The sequence below is a fragment of the Stereum hirsutum genome, assembly GCF_000264905.1.
Source record: "Stereum hirsutum FP-91666 SS1 unplaced genomic scaffold STEHIscaffold_8, whole genome shotgun sequence".
NCBI classification, from domain to species: domain Eukaryota; kingdom Fungi; phylum Basidiomycota; class Agaricomycetes; order Russulales; family Stereaceae; genus Stereum; species Stereum hirsutum.
Genome location: NW_006763138.1, coordinates 1,027,243 through 1,049,162, shown reverse-complemented (window position 1 = coordinate 1,049,162; position 21,920 = coordinate 1,027,243). Strand labels below are relative to the sequence as shown.

Sequence of the window (21,920 nt, the reverse complement as noted above, 5' to 3'; positions counted from 1 at the left end):
CGATCGTCTCGGATTATCCTCCAGGCGCCTTTGTCCTGCTATTCTGCATATCTACCTTCTTCATCATGTACGTCCCAATCTAATGAGCTGTTCCTCAATGAATAGAACAAACGCACACACCTCATCTATTGATATGGCAGTCGCTGGTCATCTAGCTCACGCTCAAGCCTCTCCCTCTTGGCAGTCATCTCCGTAATGTTCGCAACATCAACAACCCACTGGGTTGTGACGTTGTTCGCTACTTGGCGATCGTACGGACTTTTCCTCCACCCTCCTTCCCTCAACGGTCTTGATCACGCTGGAGATGTCTTACAACCACGTTTGCTGACAGTTACTGTAATCTTGCCTCTAATCAACGTACGTGCGCAAAGTCATACTCCGTGTCTGTAGTGCTACATAGTCGTTCATGAACCCATTGTGTTTACTCCTGGGGACTTCCTAGTACACTCTCAGCGACGTCATCGTAATATGGCGGGCATGGCATATCTGGGAGCGAAAGCCCTGGGTCCTGTTATGTCTCTGTGTTCCCCTCCTAGGAGCTTTTAGTGTGTCCTTTCTTCCGATGGTGACCGTCCGGACGTTGATTGTACCATAACTGTGCAATGACATGTCGCCTCTAGTCTCCCGGATCGTCGGCCTGACGTTGGCGTTGATAAAGCTCTTCAGCCAGCATACGAGCAACTTCGAGGCTGATGGATGGACAAGGGTCTTGATGCGACTCCGCTTATTTTGTTCGCTCTTATGACGAATGTAATCGCAACTGCGTTCGTGGGGTACAAGGCCTGGTAAGTCTACCTTCTGCCCTTAATCTGCTACAAAGCGCAGAAAACTTCCGATGTGGTTCACACGCTCCAGGGCTTACCGCCGCTCTATAGTAGAGAACTTAAATCAAGCACCTAATATCAGGACCAGGGTAGAAAAGATCCTCATACTACTGGTGGAAACTGGTCTCGTTTACTGTTTAATCTGGGTGAGTACTCTTCTCTCTACGATATTGTGTGGGTTAGCGTAATCTTAATCTCCTTCGGATGCATGTACATGCCATTCCTCGCAGATTTTTTGCATCCTGGGGAGTTTTGGCGTCCTAGGCTTTCCCGTGATAGTGACTGCCGTATATGCTATGCCCCAAGTTGCCGTAAGTCTTCGCCCCTCGGACCTCCACTGTGATTGCTAATCGTGATCTCCACGTTGGCTCACACAATGTGGCAGGGTATATATCCAACGATTCTTGTCGTCCTCCTTCGTTTCCAGCAACTTTCTCCCCATGCAGGCCTGCTATCTCAAGGCATGATAAATCAGGACTTGTCAAAGTTCGCCGCTGCCACGGCGCCCCTGGCCAGAGTGACCCGCTTGAGCATTGTTCGACCACGAACCCACCGTGATTTCGGTACATTCAGTACAGTGACATCTGTAGAGCTTGGAGATGTTGAGAGAGAATCGCAGAGGGATTCGGATGATTCAGGTAGGCGCGGTGATGGCGAGTGATAGAGGGACAATGGTTTGTGCTGCTACTGTATAAGTGTACTATATCCTACGTGATGTATTCTCTCGGGTTCTTCGTCCATAGAGCTAGTGTCCGACGATGTTCAAGTATCGGGATGTTGTAAATTTGTAACAGGAGGCCATATACAGCATACAAATAGATGTACCACCATAAAATGAAGATCGAATGAATCGAAAACAAGATATCGACATAACTGCCCCCCTATGGTTCACCCGCGATGGTCAACTCCGACTCAATAACCCGCGTCAACGTCTGCACCGCATCCTCCCTCGCCTTCCTCTCTTCCAGCACAACCAACACCATCGCCTGCACCAACTTCCACCCCTGCTTAAACCCCTTCACGTCCGACAAACTGCCCGACATCTCGTCCAACCAGTCGCTCGTGAACCTTGTAAAGATCGGGCCTTCGCCCGGCAAGTACCACGTCGTTTCCACGGGTATGAAGAGGGCGAGGAAACGGGCTACGGTGGCGTACGACGAGAGCGGCGAGACGGGGAGATAGGAACGTCCGACCCAGAATACGAGGTCTGGCGCGAAACGGCCTCGATGCGAGGTGGGACGTGGGGGGACGATGGTCGCATCGAAGTAGAGCCCGAGCTCCTTCAATTTTCGAAACCGCGAGGCGATGGGTAGGAACGCTTTGAGCGTGAGAGTGGGTGGCGTGGCGATGAGCGGGTTCGGATTCAGCAGCAGTTCTTCGAAATCGACGTGTAGCGCTCGCGCGAACGCTTCCACCTCGTCGTCCGTGAGAGAGATGGGACGTGGATGGCTGACGCTGAAGCTGCGGAGGGACGACCAACGGGTGACGGGGAGTATGGTTCGTAGAGTGAGCGGTTTGACATCCTCGAGGTCAGATGGACCGGTGTACGAAAGCCTGAGCAGTCCGAGGCTCAGGTCTACCATGCTCGGTACCGCTCTCAACAGATCGGCGAAGAGAGTCTCCACATGTGACGGATCTGGAACAATCGGTGCGTGGACCCAGACCACCGTCAGATTCGCCAGCGGAAAAGCCGGCTGCGTGAAAAATGCCAGTATATCTGGGACTGTGGACGCGGAGAAGGTTATGACGGACAGTTTGGGGAACGCGCCCTCTTCGAGGGTGCACTTCGGTGTCATGGACGAGCTGAGGGCGAGCTCGTCGCCCTCGACGTCGTCGAATTGCATGTTTATCTCCTGAAGGTGGCGGAGACGGGATAGTGAGTGCGCGATGCGCGTGGTAAAGAAATATCTCGGCAACATGACGATCTGCAGCTCTGGAAGCGAGTCGATGAGGCCCGTGATGTTTTCGTGGTAGATGTCAGAGAGCTTCCACGACCATAGCTCCAGTATCGTTATACGAGGCATCCGATCAGCTATATGCCGGAAGAGAGCAGTATACGACAATGGGGTCAACAGCTCGTCTGGTGTGTAATTGAGACTGAGATGCAGCTTGGTCACTGAGCCGCTCATGTAGATGAGGTCGAGCTCATCCGTCGAGGCATATATGGCGCGTAGGTTCGGAAAGACGGTCGCGACGGTGCGCGTTTTTGCGATCTCAATAACGGCAGTGGAGATGAGTCGATGTAAACCGCCGTAGAATTTTCCTTGGAAAACTCTGACCCTTTCAGAGTTGCGGAGAAAGCGTTGCCAGTCCTTGACCAGAACCGGCCGTGTGAATTCCTGTACAAACAAACATTCAGCTACTACGGCGCCTATTATAATAGCACACAATGACGATCAGATGTCAGAACTTACCATAAGATGTGGGTCGATGATAGAGGGACTCATTTCTGCCAAGGATTGGAAAGTACCCGCGTTGGCCTCTCTCCATACTTCGTCGAGAGCAAGTTCGCTCCATGCTCGACAGACTCGAGCGTTTCGCGCGTTCGATGGCGGCTCTAGTAATCGGAACACTTGTGAGAGTAGCTCCGGAATAGCAAAGAAACGGTCCATGCTCGATGTGGCCATGTTGATCCACTATAGCTAGCACGAGTGCTAACTTCTAAGTGGTGGCGAACATCGTGGTTTGTTTTCGCGTTTGTGGCAATTTCAAACAGCTGTGCGTGTCCACATCACCGGGTGCTGACGTAATCGGAATTAATGCTTTTCCTGTTTAGGAACAATTACCTAGTACAAAGACGTCGAGCGACGTCGCTGAACGTACGAAGTGTGACAGCACGCGCCACACAAATGCAAGTTCATCCTTCTATTTCTCGTCCGAGTCGAGTCACTCTAAACTTACTAGCACGCCACCAAAAAAACGGAAGGGGTAAAAAAGACCATTATATTTTTAATCATTCGACTTCTTTCATGAATACTTCCTCGTTGTCTGCCTTGCACCACCACCCTCAAACCCAAACCCAAGCCCAACTAACTGTAGCTCCGTACGTCCATCCCCATCCCCATCCCCTCCCCGTCCCACCAGCCCACCAAACACCAAGCACCAAACATACCAAAATCTAAAACGTACTACTCCCAATGAATAACACCATAACACCACAAACCATAACACCAAACCGTCCGAATCCGAATCCGACCACCACGACCACGGCCACGGCCACGAAATAAACATACCGACAGACAGAGAGAGAGATAGAGAGAGATCGCGAAAAGAGTAAACGGGAGGGAAGAGACGGGAGAGAGGAGAAAGGGGTGACCGTATGTGACGTATGGAACATATGTACGAGGAGACGAGGCTGTATATGGACCGTGACGGTTGACCGTGGCCAGTATACAGTTAATTTAGGTTAGTTGTCGGGCGGTGGGCCTGGGGTCCCTTGGGTGTCTAGTGCGTTGAACGGGCAGGTGGACGGATGTATGGGTGGGTGGATGGACGAGTGGGTGGACGGACGGGTGGGTGGGTAGGTACGCTCTCGGAAGTCCGGGGTATGACTCAACTGAATGAGCTCTGAGAGGGGTGGGTGCAATGGGGGCACGAGAGTGTCGTGACAGTGGTGGGATGACAGGACACGGGAGTGAGAGTGAGAGCACGAGTGGGAGGACAGGAGAGTGAGAGCAAAAGAATAGGAGTGGGAGTGGGAGAACGGAAGGACAACTGAGCAGGCGAGCAGGAGACCGGTCGGATGGAAGGACGGAAAGACGGGAAAGTATGGAAGGACGGGGGATAGACAGTGTGAGGTGTGAGGTGTGAAATATAATACAAACGACGAACGAGATCGAGATCGAGAACCCTGCAGATCGACGGAAAAGATACGAGAGACGAGAGAGCGGACGGAGGGAAAGGAAAGGAAAGAAAGGAAAGGAATAAGAAGATGAGAAAGAAAAGCGACTGGGTGAATGACCCGAACCAGGCCAATACGAGAACGGGAGGAGACGAGAACAAAAAGCAGAGAGAGAGAGAGAGCGTATAACTTTAAGGAGCGTGTGTATCTGTGTGTCTGTGTCTGTGTGTTTAGATGGTGTGGTGTGCAGCAAACGGCGAACAGTGAACAGCGAACAGTGAGCAAATAAACAAAGTTTCAAAGGGTCGAGCGAGACGGGGAGCAGTCTCATACGAATAAGACGAAGGAAACCTGAACGGGCGGAATGAAAGGGCTCGAGGTCGGGGTCGGGATTAATGACGAAAACGCGATACGTATGGATGCCCAGAAGCGGAGTGGGGGGAGGGGGTGAATATTTGAATAGGAATAGGAATCGGAATCCAAAGCCAAAACCTCGAACCAAAATCAAACCATCGCCTCATCCCCATCCCCATCCCCATCCCCATCCTCATCCCCCTCCCTTACCATCACACAATTCTGCTCATAAACCGTCTGATACACATTCAGATGCAGCACCGCCAGCTTCGCGAGCCTCTCGACTAACTGTCGGATCTCCGACGCTAGCGGCTCCAGACCTGTCCCTGTCCCCGTCTGCTCCTTCCTCTCCTTCTGCTGTCCCACCCTCTCCTCCGTCCTCTCCTCATTCGAACCCTCATTGAAACTCGCAGCAGACGAAGAAGACCCAGGCGACACACCCCCCCTCTTCATCACCATCTCCACCACCTTATCAAAAACAGCGTCCCTCAATCGATTCCGCATGAGCCTCCCGACCGGGCTGGTCCTGCAAAGATGAGTATCCGCCCAGCTTTCTGCGATCTTTAGGAGGTGGGGTTCGGGGGCGCGGGTGGGGCGGGTGGTATCCGTTGAGCTGCTATCTGTCGCTCGGGTCGCGCTAGTATCTGCCGAGCCTGAATTCGAGTTCGAGCCCGAGAGGAACGTAGAGCTAGAGGAGAAGGAGGAAGAGGACGACGACGCAGAGGACGCAGACCCAACCCACATCCCCCTCCTCGCCTCGCTCGCCCGCGCCGTAACCTGCAAAACCACAGCCCTAACCCCCGCACTCCACCTCTCTTTTTCCTTCCTGGCATGTTCCTCTTCTTTTTCCGTTCTCGACGTCGACGTGGATGCTTCCTTCCTCGTACCTTCCCCATCTTTCTGGATCCCTACTATCTGCGTCCGAGCGTTTTCTCCCTGTGTCTGCCTCCCCGTTACAGACGAATCCTGCGTTTTCCTCGATGCCGATGTAGAACCCGCCGATGACGCCTCTTGGACCGGCAAAAAACACCGCCCCACATTCTGCGGGCCCAATTCCCAGATCTCCGTTTTAAGATTCCTCAGATCAGATTCGGGAATTATGATCTCGCGCCTCTGCGCGCTGGCTGCTGCACCGGCTGTCGCATTCGTGTTAAACGCCGCCGCTGCCGCCGTCGGATGAGGTGCGGAAGAAGGGTTGGAAGATGGTGCAGAAGTTGGAGGTGGGAGAGAATGGGGTGGCGGTGAGGGTGGTTGAGGTGGAGAAACGAACATCAACTGCCGATAAAGCATCAAGAACATATACACCGCGCTCAAGTCAGCCGCGTCGCGCGTGAGGAGGACGAGGCGGGAATGGTCGAGGAAGAGGGTTTCGGGGTAGCCTTTGACTTGTTGGATTATGTTGTGGATGTCTATTCGGCTTTCGGTGCCACTGCCCTTTGTGCTCCCATCTACATTCCGATTCCCACTACCATTGACACCCCCGTTCGCATTCCCGTTCACCGCGCTCACGTTCGCCCCGTTCCCGTTCCCATTCACATTCAAACTCGCGTTAACGTTCGAGTTCGCACCCGCACCCGCACCCCCCCTCCCAACCCGACTAGCCGGAACCGTAGTAGTAACCGGCATCGCACACAACGGCACAGGCGACGGCGGGTCGAATATGATATCGACTAGCGCTTTCAGGGTCGAGATGATGATGGAGGTGCGTTTGCCGAGGGTGGGGTAGGGGAGGGATTTAGCTATGGAGGGGGATTCGGATTCGGATTTAGCTTTGGGGCCGGATTGCGAATTCGATTTGAAGGCGGTGGAGGAGGAGGAGGAGGAGGAGGAGGAGGAGGAGTTAAAGGTGGAGGCGTTGAATGTGGAGGTGGTGGTGGTGTTGGACGCAGAGGGCGAGGTAGACGGGAACGGAACCATGTAGTTCGATCGCAGGAGGGAGTGGTGTGCGTTCATGAGCCAGGGTGTCGTCGTGCGCAGGAGGAGGGAGGGGGTGGCGGGGTGGGTGGAGTGGGTGGGGTGGGTGGTGGCTGAGGAGGAGGACAGGGACGAGGAGAAGGAGAAGGAGGACAATGGAGACGAGGAGGAGGATAATGGAGATGAGGAGGATAATGGAGAGGGGGAAGATAACTGCTGGTGCCGCTCAGTGAACGTCTTGAGCTCGAAGGTGGGGGATGATTGGATGATGTAATTACGCAGGGTTTGCATCTGGTGATTCGCGATATCCTAATCACCCATCATTCTTCCATAAATATCAAACTGCACACGAAAACTGAACCAAAAAGGTAAGAAAACGCACCAACTTCATCAACTCCAATATCTCAAAACACTTCCTCATCGCGCACACCGCATCCTTATTCGTCCCTCCCCCGCCAGGCGCACACTTCCCCGCGAGCGCAACCATGGCGTCTACCGCCTGGTCGCGCATGGGGGCACAGTGCGCCTTGAGGACGTCGCCGATGACGCGGAAGGAGCCCGAGGGGTCGTACAAGCCATGTCGGAGCTCTTGGTCGATCAGGTCTGCGTCGAGGACGGCGCGGAGGCGTTGGGCTTGTTCGTGGAGTTGGCGCATTCGTTGGGGGTTGTTGCTCGAGCTCGAACTGGACGACTGGGTGCTGCTTCCACTGCTTCCACTGCTGCTGCTGCTATTCGAGGAGGAGGAGGACGGAGCAGCAGTCTGCGGCCTTATAATCGACAACAAAACCTGCAACAACTCATGCAACAACGGCTTCACCCTTGACGGCATGCGCAACGTCAACCTGTGGCGTCCCGGCAGATACGCGATCACCGGGTCCTGCGGGGGCAGTGGCAGTCTCTTACAGACGCAGACGGCGGAGTGCGGGCGACCGGAGAGGTCGAAGGAGACGCAGGTGCAGTTCGAGTCGAGTTCGAGGAGGACGGCGCGCCAGTAGGTTTCTGCTTGTTCGCGTTTACGGCGGGAGGCGGCGGCGCGGAATTGGAGGCCGGAGTCGAAGAGGAAGTCGTGCCCTGGGATATCATTAGCAGGATAGGAGGTTAGTGGGATTAAATTCAATGAAGGGAAAGAGAGAGGAACGGACGGAGCTGGGGGTTTCGCATGATGGCGTCGAGATCGAGCTCCTTCAACGTCTCCTTGTTGATGGGCGGGGTGCGGATGGGTATATGGGGCGAGGAGGGATCAATGGGGATCACCAGCCTCGGGACCGCATTCGGAGGGCCTTTCGCGAGGGGAAGGTGTGCGCGGGTGCCATGGGGCGGGACCTGTGCGGTCAGGCGGCTCCCGGTCGGCGTGCGGGCCCACTGCCATGCGGGCTTCGAGGGGAGGAGGGACGGGTGGGCGGAAGAGGAGGAGGAGGAGGCGGGGGAGGCTGGGACAGAGTCTATACGGGGACGTTTTGGGCGGGGCTCGTTGGATGGCTGGACGTCGGGCGAGGGCAGGGGCGAGTTTTGGAGGCCGGTCGTGTACCCGCCGCTCTCGGTGCAGGCCGTGGCGGCGGTGTGGAGGGAGAGGCGGGGGGTGGGGATATTGTTATTATTGAGGGGCGGGTCGAGTAGCTTATTTGGGTCGTCGGCGCCGGGCTCGCAGTCGTCGCCCTCCGCCTTGCGCTTTCTCGTGGTCTGTATCGACAGCGGCCGGTGCAGGTCGTCCATCGTTCGCGAAGGGGGATGCAGGAAAAGACCACGACCGGGCGGTCGCCTGCCCGCATATAAACCGTTTCACACGATTCTCCGTTGCACTACCCCACGCCTCCATCCCATATCCGGCATCGCCAAAACGTGTTTCGCCTTCAACCTGAGCTCAAGTCACCCCCCACACGAGGCAACCAGGAACACCCACGCCTGACCACAGATAAATCACGTATCTATCCGAGCCCTTTATTATCGCCTTTGTCGTGTTCTGCTCGTTGTCTCCGGCCTGTGTAAAACCTCATTTTGATCGTCTCCCCCGTGAACTTCGAATGGAACGCCATCCACAAAGCAAATAACAACAACAACAACAACAACGCTCGACTCGCCATATCCGGCCGTTCAATGTTGATTCCCTCCACAAGGTTCAATCGTTCAAAGCGCCTTCCCTCCTTCCGGCCTATGTCCAGGCCAGAACAATGCCTTCGCCAGCTTCAGCCGCACAACTGTCAGCAATGCAGATTTCTCACACAAACTACAGTAAACTCCGCCCCACTGTCTTCTTTCGCATGGCCATATGCATGGGTGCAAACCGCACCAGACCCACACCCGTATTGTACTGTATACATACACCCATACACCCATAAAGAAGCTCGGACTCGGAGGGACGTGATCCGACCTCAGGCTCACATATGTACGTTACAACTTACGATTCTCCGTGCCCATATGAACTTGCAGTGCGCCACCGCCACCGGGATTGGAATCTTTCCTGCGCCTCCATCCCTCTCAATCCATCTTCAAGCAACACAAGGCCCGGGAGTCTTGAGTACATTCTTCCGGCCTGAGAGGTTTGTATCACTGGCCTGTGCAGGTCCATATATCATTCACCGTACCCGACCTCGACATCTACCGCAACGGCACGAAAGAAATGATGTGATACATCACATCACATCACATCTTTCTCGATACTTGCAGCATGATCTCCTTCCTTTCTCCTCCTTTTCTTCTCCCTTCCGATGATATTAGTTATACCTCTCATAGTGGCCAGCCAAGCCCTCCCAAACTGCCCAAACGCCAAACCACGAAACATCAAACCGTTCTTGTAACTCTCCGAGCCGCATCTATCCCCTCCTCCCTTCCCTCCGATCCTAAGTATATCTCCCGTCTCTCCCCATCCCAGCACTCCCAAACCGACGAGGCGACGAAACGACGAGACCATGAAACACCATGCCATCTATCTCCCTCCTCCCTTCCCCCTTCCTTCCGACCACAATGCTGATTATAGCTCCCATCTCTCAACTCCCATCTTTCTCCATGTCAGTACATACTCCCAAACTGCCAATCCACGAAAACACGAAACTCCATGCCATCTATTCCCCTCATCCCTTCCCTCTGATCCTAATTATACCTCCCGTCTCTCCCCAGCCGTGCTCCCAACCCGACGAAACTACGAATTCACGAGATCACGAAACCAACGAAATCACGAGACCACGAAACATCAGACCAATCATTCTTGTAGCTCTCCATGTAACCCTCCTCATCTATCCCCTTTCTTCCCTCCGACGATACTACTAAATATACCTCCCATCTTTCGCTATCCCAGTACTCAATCAAACCGACGAAATCAAAGAACCGCGAGACGCGAGACGCGAGACGCCAAACATACCAATACCATTCTCATAGCTCCCTGCATGTCATCTATCGCCCCTCCCTGCCCTCCCATCCTAAATATACCTCCCATCTCTCATCTCTCCCCGGTAGTGCTCCCAAACCGACGAAACACGGAACAGGAACAGGTATTCCTACACCTTTACCTCCACCTCCACCTCCACCTCCACCCTCCTCCACCTTTAACTTTAACTTTAACTTTAGCTTCGTCTCCGCCGGGCCCTTGATTGCCCCCTCTGCGATACTGACACTGACGCCAACGCCTACACATTGACATGTTGGTTCCTCCTCTCCGAGTCTGCGCCGGTCCTTCTGCGATACTGCTTACTGCTTACTGCCACAGTCATGGATGATGCATGACGATAGACGCCTTCGATTTAGAGTGACAGATGAAGTTCGTTCGTTCCTCCGACTCCGACTGACGCGCGCCTCTTTACATTATTGTTGGTATGCAGGTTTCCTCCTGGTGACATTCTGTGTTTTCATGCTGTTCCCCTTAAGCACGCTAATAGAAGCCAAGTCGCCACACTGATCCTACGGACAAAAGTTTTAGAGACCGAGCCACCCGCCCATCTTCTTCTTCTTCTTTCATCTTCGTTCATCCCTGTTCTACATGAACACCTCTTGTTCCCATTTAGCAAGTACGCCTGGATTACTGCGTATAGAACACCGAGTGCAAGGAGCATACACACGAGGCCGAGGACGAGTCGCCACACAGACCATCCTTGTTCAACAAATGAACACGCGAGCCTTCGTCGTCGCTTTATTCCCATTCAGCAGCCTTATGTACGACCGCCAGTGCATTTTCAGTACTGTGTATAGGCCACTGAGCGTGAACGGCATCGACACGAGGCCGAGGAGGAGTCGCCACGCGGATACATAGTACTAATCCATCGCGTTTAGAACGTTAGGACTGGAGTGGAACTTGAACTAGAATGGAAATCATCCTTGGACCGCGCCACCCGGGCTCGCCATCAACTTCTCCGAAAGCCTGAACTTCCCATTCTTGGGACATCTTCGACGTACTGTACACACTGCACCGCGTTTGGAACTTATTATAAGACTGGAATGGAAATCCGCGTCGTCCTTGGAAGTTGGCCATGGACCGCGCCACCCGGGCCAGCCATCAACGCATCAACGTTCCCTAGACTGCAGTCTGTAAAGCCAGAGCGAGAAGTTCTCATTCCTGGGAACTTTCGACTGTCGAGCGGAGGCTCAGACACGAGGGGATCCAGAGCGCCGTTGGAGTCTCAGTTCTGGGACATCATTGATGGCTATTTATGGCAGGTTTCCAGGTTTGTGATTTTAGGACAAAGGTAGCAGAGACACGAGGATGATTCCAGTCAGAATCAAAGCGCCACTCTGGCTGGCCCATATATCTTCAAGTTGTCATCTCGGACATGATGTTGGGGTTATAGAGACTCGGACTTCTGTTGTCCTGGTATGTATGTATCTATCTATCATCTGTTCTCCGACTCTTTTCACAGTAACGCTGGCTCTTTTTCCTGCACAGAGTCATGGTCCCTTAAGACTCACAAGAAAAATTTTCCATATTCGTGATTCCGAGACAAAGCTTAAAATTGGTGGCACCGCCGCACCGACACGAGGATCAACGCGGGCGCCAGTCCAGGTCGACACGGAGCTGGATGAAACGCAATTGCAACATGGTCACGCGTACGCAGGCTCTATCATTCGCGTTGGAAAGTTGGAGCATCTCCACATCTTTGCGCCTCCGCATCAAGCATCGAATCAGATATCAAGGTTTTGAGATGGTCATGGACGCCGAATGATGCTGGTGCTGGTATCAGTACTGTCATGGGCTACCGGCGGAATATTTCGTGTCGGAGATGATCTTGGTTTTTGAAAAGGCTTAGATGTCTCTGACGGTGCTAGTGCACGGTGCATTCTCATACGGGCATTGATACGCAGCGTGCCTGTGAGTCGCACTTTCCTGTCGATCTCCTCCGGGACACCGTGAGTGAGTCGCAACGCCCTGATCAATTACCAATGATCGAACTACTTTGTGTCCAGGTTTGTCGCTTGTCGCAGTACATCCTTCACTACACCCGATTCACGACCAGCCGGCCCCGTGTCGATGGCACGATCAGTGCTCAGCCTACGCAGTTCTCTGAGAGGCACAGAAGGATAACAGGACAGCAACGCGTTTGCCTACTTATGCCCTTCCTCTCTTCTCTCTTCCTCCTCTCCTCGTTCATGGTCAGCAGGCTCATCAGCATAAAGACGCGCAACTCTAATTCCGATCAAATAGGCATTCGATCTTACTTTTTATGCAACCTGTTCTATCCTCAGTCTGCATCGTGGTTTGCTATGGTCGGCAATGATGGCTGAAAATGGGTTATTCGACGTTCATGCCGCGTCGCTCGCTCATCCGCTGCTCATCGTCCTGGACCGGACTCGAAAGGCCCTGGGCCGATGATCATCCACCCGGGCCCGCGGTATGGGTATGGGTCCTAGGCCTACTTCAATGATACTGTTATACTGATACCACAGATACTCGGCCGGCACACGTTGTGCTCTAAATTTATCAGGCCCAGGAAAGGCTCAGATAGATAGCCACCACCTAACAGCCCCGCTGAGATATTCAGAAGCTGCTCATGTGAGGAAGGAAGAGAGGGTCCGGTGGCTCTTTAACTATTGCCTATAGAGTTGTGAGTTGTGAGTACGATTATCCACCTTGATACGACTTTGCTCACACAGGCGCGATTGTTCGACGCCGGCGAGTACCACTGCCAGTGGCTGCTCTACATGCCTATGGGCCATTGCACTACTGTCCTTGGCTGTGGATCGGCACGACGAAATGATGCCCTTCCGACGTGGTCCGAGTTCAAACGTTCAGTGCGTTCAGGTTACGCCGTGCCAGATAAAGATCTGACCGTGATAACTTTTGACTGGAACCATCGAGGCCGATATCCTGATACTATGTGCATGTTACTGCGACTCTAAAAATTTAAACTCATCCTGGCAGAGCCGCAGAGCGCTCCGACTCCGACTTGACTTCTCACCATCCGGATCGATTGTATTTTTCGCAGCGAACACTATCGTTCCCCAGCCTGGCCGAAGTAGCGAGATCGTGGAGCGAGTCGCGAGTCGAAGCGCTTGCCAGCAGTCACCATGTCAATGCAACACGACTTTCGGACTTGTCACAGTCTGGATCTTATCTGTACTAGCACCTCAGTAATACTTGATAGATAATTGGACGGAAGAGTCAATCAGATCGTGAATACGTGCACAGTGATTGTGAGTGGAAAGTCTAAAATGATCTTTCCACTCCAATTCCCCGTGGCATCGACTCGGATTCCGCATTGCCCTTCTATGCATTCGAGCACGACATTTAGACCGTCAAGAGCTCGCGCTCACCGCCCACTTTAGACACTCCAACGACAGCTTGAAAGCCTCAGGCCTCATGTTCCGACCACATCGCGAGCAACCCACAGGAAGTTTCTGTAAGATGCCCACTGAGTCTATTCTCACTCCGACTCCACGCTGCACACAACTGTATCGGCACCTCCAAGATGCAACGCGTTACGGCCCCGCCATGCTGGAAATGTCAGGCTGGATCATTAGCCCGTAATTCCACGCTGGGCCCCGCCAGTAGTCGACTGCCCGCTAACCGTTCGTCCGAGTCGGCAACCGTTTAAACCGCCGTACCCCGACGAAGTGTTACCAAACGGCGGGGCAACCGTGACTGAGTACTGAAGCCGGCTCTCACAAAGTATAAAGATAGTTGGACTTCTGGACACATGTTCCTGTTGACCCGGCACCGACACTGAGTACTGAGTAGCGAGAGGCCTTGGAGAAAGATTCAGCAGTGGGTGCGCTAGACTTCTGAGTGTCGGTACATTCAGTATGTCGAACTTTCCGCGCACACGCCCGACGGCTTCAATCGTGGCCACACGACCACATATGCCAACTGCGAATCCGGTCGTAGAAGCAAGCGTGTGGTCAATACACAACGTCGTGCGGGTGGACTTACGGTTAAACAAAACCGAGTTAGGTTGTCTTCCGAAAGCTGCAGCAAGATGTCAACTGGTGGTCGTTTGCCACACGACGTCCAAGGAAGCTCGGGAGAACAAAAGGTTCGGGGTCGACGGGTCGATTACACGCGGTTCGTGGTGGAAAAGATATCATGTCATGTTTCGATTGGGAGGAGAATAAAAGGCGTGACTTCACTAATATATATGGTGGAAACGCAACGTATCTCGTGCATGCATCAAACAGTCCGTCCTTCCGTCTGCACCGACACCCATCACCCGTACAGTCTTCGTCTTTCCTTCCGTCCGAAAGCCATATTCCATATTTTATTCACCCTCTATGCATCGTCGATCAACTTCTCGTCGGCCTTACCGTCCTCCTGCCCGTCCTTCTCAGCGCCTGAGGTCGGCTTCCTCGTCGGCTTGCGTGCATAGAACTCAGCGATGATCTTCGGGTTAATACGGTTGAGTTGTTCCTTGGGGAAGATACGCAGCAGGCTCCACGCGAGGTCCAAAGACTCGAAGATCGTGCGTGACTCGTAGGCACCTAAACCACGCGTTCATAATCGAACGAACGACGTAATATAAGTGGGTGAGTATGAAAAGAGTCGACCTTTTGGGCGCTAGCTGGATAGGCGAGGGGAAAGAGGAAGCGCCACTCACCCTGTCCGACGAATTGACGCTCGAACTTGTCGAGGAACTCGAGCGCTAGCTTATCTTCGGGCGACAAGGCCTCCTCACCGACGACAGCCTTCATCGAGGCAGCATCACGACCGATGGCGTATTTTGCGTACTATAATTAAGAACGATGAGACCACGACCACACTGTTTTAATCTCGGAGTGGAATCGAGGCGAGACTTACGAGCTGGTTGGACACATCGCCGTGGTCCTTGCGGGTGAGTTTCTCACCAATAGCGCTCTTCATGAGACGCGACAGCGAGGGCAAGACGTTGATCGGTGGGTAGATTTGCCTGTTGTGCAGCTGACGGTCGACGAAGATCTGGCCCTCCGTGATATAACCCGTAAGATCTGGGATAGGATGCGTGATGTCTATGGGAAGAATATGTGCGGGCGGCGACAAACGTCATGATTCCATGAGTAAACCACGTTCGAGGGGCATAAATAGAGCAGTTAAGAGGGCAGAGAGACTTGCCGTCATTGGGCATTGTCAAGATGGGGATCTGGGTGATGGAACCGTTCCTGCCCTGGACTCGCCCCGCACGCTCGTAGATGGTTGACAAGTCAGTGTACATGTAACCGGGGTATCCACGACGTCCGGGCACTTCCTCACGAGCGGCAGAAACCTTCATTTCCGATATTTAGCATTGGCACGACACGGCGATAAACGTCCAGGAACATGAGCGAAAGACGACGTACCTCACGCAGGGCGTCAGCGTAGGACGACATGTCCGTCAAGATGACCAATACGTGCTTCTCGAGCTGGTAGGCGTAGTACTCGGCCGTGGTCAATGCAAGGCGAGGTGTAATAATACGTTCGATCGTAGGATCATTGGCCAAGTTGAGGAAGAGCGTAACACGGTCCAGACTGCCGTTCTCTTCGAAGTCTTGCTTGAAGAACCGTGCAGTCTCCATGTTCACACCCATGGCAGCGAACACGACGGAGAAGTTGTCTTCGTGGCCATCGTGCACATCCTTTGTTGGTCGCTTTACAAGGCCTGCTTGTCGCACAATTTGTGCGGCAATCTAAATGGAGGAAGATGAGCGTTAAACAACTGACGAGGGTGAGGCTAATATCACTGACTTCATTGTGCGGAAGACCAGCAGCAGAGAAAATAGGAATCTTCTGTCCACGCGCGATAGAGTTCATGGTGTCGATGGTAGAGATACCCGTCTGGATCATTTCCTCAGGATAGATACGCGAGTAGGGGTTGATTGGGGAGCCTAACGCCCTTTCAGGACTGGGCCACACAAGATACTTCGCGGTCTACTCCACTCACCGTTAATATCCAGGTAATCTTCCGCAAACACCTTCGGACCGTTATCGATAGGGTTCCCAGAACCGTTGAATATACGACCCAGCATGTCCTCCGCGACAGGCAACTTCATGCTGCTCCCGGTGAACTCGACATGCGTTGCCTTCACATCGACGCCGGATGTACCTTCGAAGACCTGGACGATGGCTTTCTTCCCTTGTACTTCGAGAACTTGGCCACCACGTTTTGACCCATCGGGAAGAGTGAGCTGCACAATCTCGTTGTAGGAGGGGAACTAAGAAGGACATGAATGTTGAGCGGTCAATATCGTTAGATAGTTGGGGACCACGCACCTTGACATTGTCTAAGACGACCAGGGGTCTGCACAGCGCGTATTAGGTCTGGTGGCATATTTTAAGCTATTATTCACTTGCCCATTGATAGCAGACACGGTGCGATAGTCTGGAAACTCATGGTTAACACACTGCACGGCCTGCATGAAGTGGGATAGGGCGTACCCAGATGGGGCTGAACGCGATACTCCTTCGTCACGGCCGCAGCATTTATGGCCGCCAACTCTTTGTCGCTAATCCGTGGGTCGCCCATACTGACAATATTGAGAAAAGGTTATGGATACGGGGGAGGTGTATGGCAGTACGGGAGACGAACAGAGAGCAGTTGTGCTGCAGCAGACTTTCCGAGCCGACGTCAACTCCCACGATGCCAAATACAGCCTTCTCGTCATTCTAGAGCCAATCTCCAGGCTCACTAAGTTCAAGAAGCGTAAGTTGTTCCTAGACTGAGAAGAATTTCGTCTACACGTCCACCGGGGTAAAGGAGTCGCGAAAATATTGTACATTTAATGTCATACATCAAACATCATCTACGCTAAGAGAGCTTCGACCACCCGCTTTGTTCCAGCCTCATAGAGCTGCGCGTCGGAGGAGGACCTGTGTCACAATACTCAGATAAGGACGGCTCTCGTTTTGCTGAAAATGACAGCTAACGTACCATTCAGTCTCCAGCAGAGTTTCTTCTGCCTCGTCTGTATCTCTGCCGAGATCTCTGCTTTGAAGAACCAGGAAAACATACTCCGCTGTGTCCGAACGAATCTAAGGGCAAGTCAGTTTCACTGAAGAAGGCGACGAGAAAAATATTACCTTGGGATACTGATGCGACAAGAAATCTGGAAGTCTCTGAACACATGTGTTATAGAGCTTAGGTATAGTCGTGAGGTTCACAGTCCTGCAATATTGTCAATACATACGACTCGATCACTGCCAAAATGGAAATCCTCACGTCTTCATGCACTCGGAGATCCGGTTGACATTCTTGAGTTTGGGTATGCCCTTGGATGCAATGCTCAGCAGTGAGGATAGCCTTTGAAGCATTGATCAGCATTTGCATTACTGAGAGTGTACAGGGACTCACGTCTTCAAGCCATCATCGTGATCAGCAAGGTCTTCCAAGGCATCCGCCTCCAATAGTACGTTGAACGTTTGCAACACCGGTATGACAGTCGCATTTGAACCCAAATTGCTTCGGGCGTGGTTCAAAAGGTCCATCACCAGGTTGAGTCTCCCGTAAGCGTCCTCTGTCGATTCAATGGGAAGCTCCTTCGCATACGCCACCAGACTATGGGAAGCAGGTCGTTGCTTAGACACTGTGTCAGAGCCTGAAGGAAGACGAAGGGGCGGCCAAACGTACTGTGCTGCCGGTCTTACTGCTGATACTCATCAATAACCCCATAAGGAGAGATTTTCGGTAGGCTGGAATAGCGAGAAGGCGTATAATCTTAGGGTACAACAAAGCAGCGTCATTCCATGCCCCTTTCTCTGAGTCGTCGCTAGAACTAATGTCAATTTCCACCTTCCTCCATATAAAAGCCAACAATACCTGAGAAACATCTTCGTCATGAGCTTGTCGCCTGGCATACGCCACGACTCGGCATCCGGCACATCCGGCAACGGGATTTGAAGCAGAAGAAGCAGATTCTCTCCAGCCTGCTGTCGTACGTTATCCAGGCGTTCCGCTCCCTGCTTCAAGATACCAGCAATAGCTGCCTGATACTTCTCTGCAGGGAAGTATTCCGGGAAGTTTGGGATTGTTTGTGCATGAGAGAGGATGGTTATGGATATACGCGTCAGGCTTTGGATGCAGGCCATCCGGATCCAGGACCCGACGTCTCCTCGCTCGTCGATGGTATAGTCTTCCAATCCACTCAACAATGCGTCAAGAATACGGCGGACAGTGGTTGCTTCAATGTCTGAGATATCTAGTCAGTAAACATGATACGACGCTGATATGAAAATACCAACATCTCGGGAGATCGGATACGATGGTCTGCAGAACCAGATTCATGGACGTATAACAATTCCGACGAGCTTCGACGTTCTCCATCCTCGACGGAGACTGCGGAAATTCAGCGAGGTTACAACCTGAGTGCCTGTACTGTACCGACCTTTGATTCAACGCTATTCAGGAGGCAATCAATGGCGCTCGGTAGGCTATGAGAAAAAGAAGTGTAGTCCATCAACCCGAGTAGCTTAGCAAGACTCTGTTGCGCAAACGGTGAGCCGCTCTGAAAATCGCGAATGTATGTATATAATAAAGTGACGTCAGCCTGACCATCATGTAGGAGAAGTGCCACACCGACTTATCTATCGACTACAGCGGAACAGTCCACCAGCTTGCTCACTTGAGCCAGGGCGGAAGCTGCAGCCTCCTGGACATTCTGAGATCTGTGCTTCAAGCCGACACTGATGATTTCGCGCCAGTGAGGGACTGAAGACTTCTTGTCCAGCTGGATCTCGACGAGGGATATTGTGCTGGCAATGAAGTGACAAGAAGCTGCTGTGATGAGTTCGTTACGAGGAGATTTGATGACATCGAAGGGGATGCTATTCAAGTACTTGAACATCTGAGGGAAACCTTGAGTCATGCATTCAACACCGATTGTATTGGGATAACATACCTTGACTCTCTGTTCTTCGTGATTTTGGAGTGAGGATTCTCTACAGGCGTGAGCCAGCTCTGTAAGAATGAGTAGAGCGCCGTGAAAATCGCCCGAATCGGTTGACTGAAAGAGTTTATGCTGTCGAAATACGGTGGGTCAAGCGAATGCAGTGTTAAATGAGCAATACATAGTAACTAACCGCTCGTTGTGCACAAGAAGGGGCTAGGTTGTCGAGATCAAGCTCGCAGATCTTGCGCAGAGACTGTGCGCCAACTTGACGCATCGCGGGATCCCAGTGCCGTGCCGTCACGTTCAAAAGATGGTCGATGAGAGATTGGCGGTACTCCTCATGTCTGCGAATCCGAGATCAGCAATAATAATGATAAGTAGAACTTAGAAAGAGATTAGCATACTCAGCTACTTGAGGAGCGGCCACCAGGAAAGAGTTTCGTCTCACACCAACCGCAAAGAAGTCTGTTTTACCCAGAACGTTGATGCCGTGAGGGAAGATACCCTGGAAAAAACTTCTTCGCATGTGACCATCGACTAGAATGAACAGACTTACCATCCGTCCAACGTGCTCTTGGAATGCAGCACTCGCTGCTCGTCTGATGTGCACCTCACGATCGAAGACAGAGACAGCGACAAGATCTCTCGATAGCGTGCTCGCATATGGTTGCATGACAGAGGCATCAAAAGCTCTTGCCAATGACCAGAGCACATAAGCTGCGGAGTCACGAACATTCGCACCAATGGAATGGGCCCCCTTCCTGATGTCGAAGTACAACGCCTACCATGCTTGAGTTAGTGGTCGATTGTTAGGTTAGACCAGATGTATAGCACCTTTGACATCCAACCAACGATTGCAGAGAGTTGGTCTTCTGGAACTAGGCTTCTACGAGCGATTTCTGCACAAGCTAAGCAGGCTCCGTTCCAGGTGGCCTCCGCAATCGCAGGCATATCATACAGACTGGCTACTCCGAGCGAATGTATGGAAAATAGTCCTGTCACGGTGTCGAGAACTTGGTTGGCAAAGTCTGTAGGTAATCGCTCTGCAATACGAGCAACACCCTTGGCGGCGGACCAACGAACGACGGTATCCTGTGCAATTGATGAATGAGAATACAGTTGATTAGGTTGAGAAGGGCTCCTACGCGATCCTGAAGAGCGCTGAGCAACTCTCCCAGTACGTCTTCAACTTCTTCTGGTACATCGAATTCCTCCTCCTCAATCTCTTGATCTGTGTGCTTGTCCACTAGCAATGCTCGGCCTTGATGCAACAATGTAAGTCATACGGAAATATTAATGGCCAAATATCTATGTGCTGACCTCGTTTCCGTGTTGTACTTCTAGCAGGAAGTAGTCGCAGAGCAATCCGAGTGAGGAGCTTCGCTCGTAATTTGCGTAGCACAGCGTTGTGCGTGAAGGACGAGCTCTGTGCCACCGATTTGGTAAGATCGTGTATTCGTGGTAAATGATCCACAATGAGTTCCGATGGGCTGATCTGGACAACCTCGCAGAAAGTATGAAGAGAACCGATGGACTAGCGATCTGGGATGTGAGTCAGGCACTAAGCAGGGAGACGCGAGAGAAACATACATCGAAACTATCGCTTCCAGCGCTCACGGAAGCCTCGGACCACTGCAAAAACGTCGGAAGGAGGTAATTTGTGTCTTGTCTGTTCGGATATCAGGATCCAGACACATGAGTGCTCGGGGAGTGTATTGTTTCTATTACCTTACGTAGAGGCGAGACAGAAGTACAGCAGCTCCCTCCCGTTCGAGACCCGCCGCACTGAGATAATGTTTGGCGGTCGATTCAATATCTGCCGCTGTTGTTCCTTTGGTTGCTGACCCATCGAATTGTGTGAGATCGAAGGGAATTCGGCAGATGAGAGAAAGCCAGAGCAAAGCAATATAGCGAAGTGCCCATATGCTCATCGGGATCGACTTGAGCTCTCTCAGGTACTTCGCAAAATCGAGAGCGATTGACAAGTCCGCGACTTCGTGCGGAAAAAATCTGACTGAAGGGAGATCAGTATCAGGCCTTGAGACCAGCGACCAGCAACATACCGATGCTCTTGTAGCCACGGAACTTGACATAGTGATAAAGCAGAAGTGCAACAACTTCAAGTCTGTGGATATTATATGTAGCCTCCGGATTGGTAACAATAAATCTTGCATGTGATCTCAATTTGTCTGCAACCGGTGTGACGAGGTCCTCCAGGATGGGGTCGAGAAGATATGACTGTTCTTGATACTCGTCCAACTGTAACCCGGAACAGGATAAGCGTCAAACATTTGTATGTACAGGATGCAGCTTACAATCTTTGACAAGCCCTCCAGAAGTTTTAGGTCGCTTCTTCTGTTGTCCTCTGTGGATACCTCATCGACGAATTCCAATGCGAGGAGTGAGTCTTGGAGTCTCACGAAATCATCACGTTTTTCAAACCGAGCAAAAGTCTTCGGTTCAAAGACTTCTTCTGCCATGCCCTATCCAGCCGTATGTTGGCCAAATGCGATCGAAGAGACTCGCAGGTGAAGATGTTGTGCAAAGCTCCCGTTCCAAAGACCACTGAACGAGAGTCGGACCGTAGATTGGAGTGAAGGTTCCACGGAACTGTCCGGTCGAGCGCGACGCGACGCGTCGCCGCTGGTCCGTTCCTGCCGGACGATTTCACGATGTCAAATTCAATATTCTTGACCTTTCCACAGAATTTCTACGTTCGTGCCAGAGTTTCGTCCTAC

At 52.4% G+C, this 21,920-nt stretch overlaps 5 protein-coding genes across 5 annotated transcripts; 1 reads left to right on the top strand and 4 right to left on the bottom strand.

Moving 5' to 3' along the window:
* Positions 1-1,491: 1,491 nt before the first annotated feature.
* Positions 1,492-3,516, bottom strand: STEHIDRAFT_139834 (uncharacterized protein). The gene is made up of 2 exons (XM_007304870.1): positions 3,239-3,516; positions 1,492-3,163 (listed from the first exon to the last, which is right to left on the bottom strand). Exons 1-2 carry the CDS (start codon positions 3,449-3,451, stop codon positions 1,706-1,708), a joined length of 1,671 nt encoding a protein of 556 aa, XP_007304932.1. The 5' UTR covers positions 3,452-3,516; the 3' UTR covers positions 1,492-1,705.
* Positions 3,517-3,754: 238 nt separating this feature from the next.
* STEHIDRAFT_122040 (Tcp11-domain-containing protein) lies at positions 3,755-8,499 on the bottom strand. The gene is made up of 2 exons (XM_007304869.1): positions 7,316-8,499; positions 3,755-7,242 (listed from the first exon to the last, which is right to left on the bottom strand). The coding sequence occupies exons 1-2, from the start codon at positions 7,760-7,762 to the stop codon at positions 5,170-5,172; spliced, it is 2,520 nt and encodes an 839-aa protein (XP_007304931.1). The 5' UTR covers positions 7,763-8,499; the 3' UTR covers positions 3,755-5,169.
* A 2,859-nt stretch (positions 8,500-11,358) lies between these two features.
* On the top strand, positions 11,359-13,882 carry STEHIDRAFT_111595 (uncharacterized protein; the record flags this gene model as incomplete). Its single annotated transcript, XM_007304868.1, has 9 exons — positions 11,359-11,585; positions 11,709-11,731; positions 11,778-11,957; positions 12,159-12,226; positions 12,322-12,507; positions 13,009-13,146; positions 13,341-13,424; positions 13,500-13,548; positions 13,647-13,882. 9 exons carry the CDS (start codon positions 11,359-11,361, stop codon positions 13,880-13,882), a joined length of 1,191 nt encoding a protein of 396 aa, XP_007304930.1.
* A 540-nt stretch (positions 13,883-14,422) lies between these two features.
* STEHIDRAFT_169054 (vacuolar ATP synthase) lies at positions 14,423-16,867 on the bottom strand. The gene is made up of 10 exons (XM_007304867.1): positions 16,736-16,867; positions 16,652-16,679; positions 16,571-16,598; positions 16,242-16,512; positions 16,046-16,185; positions 15,661-15,987; positions 15,437-15,587; positions 15,146-15,333; positions 14,946-15,075; positions 14,423-14,829 (listed from the first exon to the last, which is right to left on the bottom strand). The coding sequence occupies exons 1-10, from the start codon at positions 16,821-16,823 to the stop codon at positions 14,621-14,623; spliced, it is 1,560 nt and encodes a 519-aa protein (XP_007304929.1). The 5' UTR covers positions 16,824-16,867; the 3' UTR covers positions 14,423-14,620.
* Positions 16,868-17,056: 189 nt separating this feature from the next.
* On the bottom strand, positions 17,057-21,725 carry STEHIDRAFT_80229 (TBCD protein). The gene is made up of 21 exons (XM_007304621.1): positions 21,498-21,725; positions 21,246-21,441; positions 20,911-21,196; positions 20,773-20,851; positions 20,503-20,716; positions 20,328-20,443; positions 20,017-20,274; positions 19,739-19,963; positions 19,587-19,687; positions 19,373-19,526; positions 19,192-19,311; positions 18,878-19,137; positions 18,679-18,817; positions 18,536-18,629; positions 18,114-18,483; positions 17,925-18,063; positions 17,649-17,872; positions 17,517-17,597; positions 17,378-17,462; positions 17,229-17,329; positions 17,057-17,167 (listed from the first exon to the last, which is right to left on the bottom strand). The coding sequence occupies exons 1-21, from the start codon at positions 21,660-21,662 to the stop codon at positions 17,101-17,103; spliced, it is 3,474 nt and encodes a 1,157-aa protein (XP_007304683.1). The 5' UTR covers positions 21,663-21,725; the 3' UTR covers positions 17,057-17,100.
* Between the last annotated feature and the right edge of the window lie 195 nt (positions 21,726-21,920).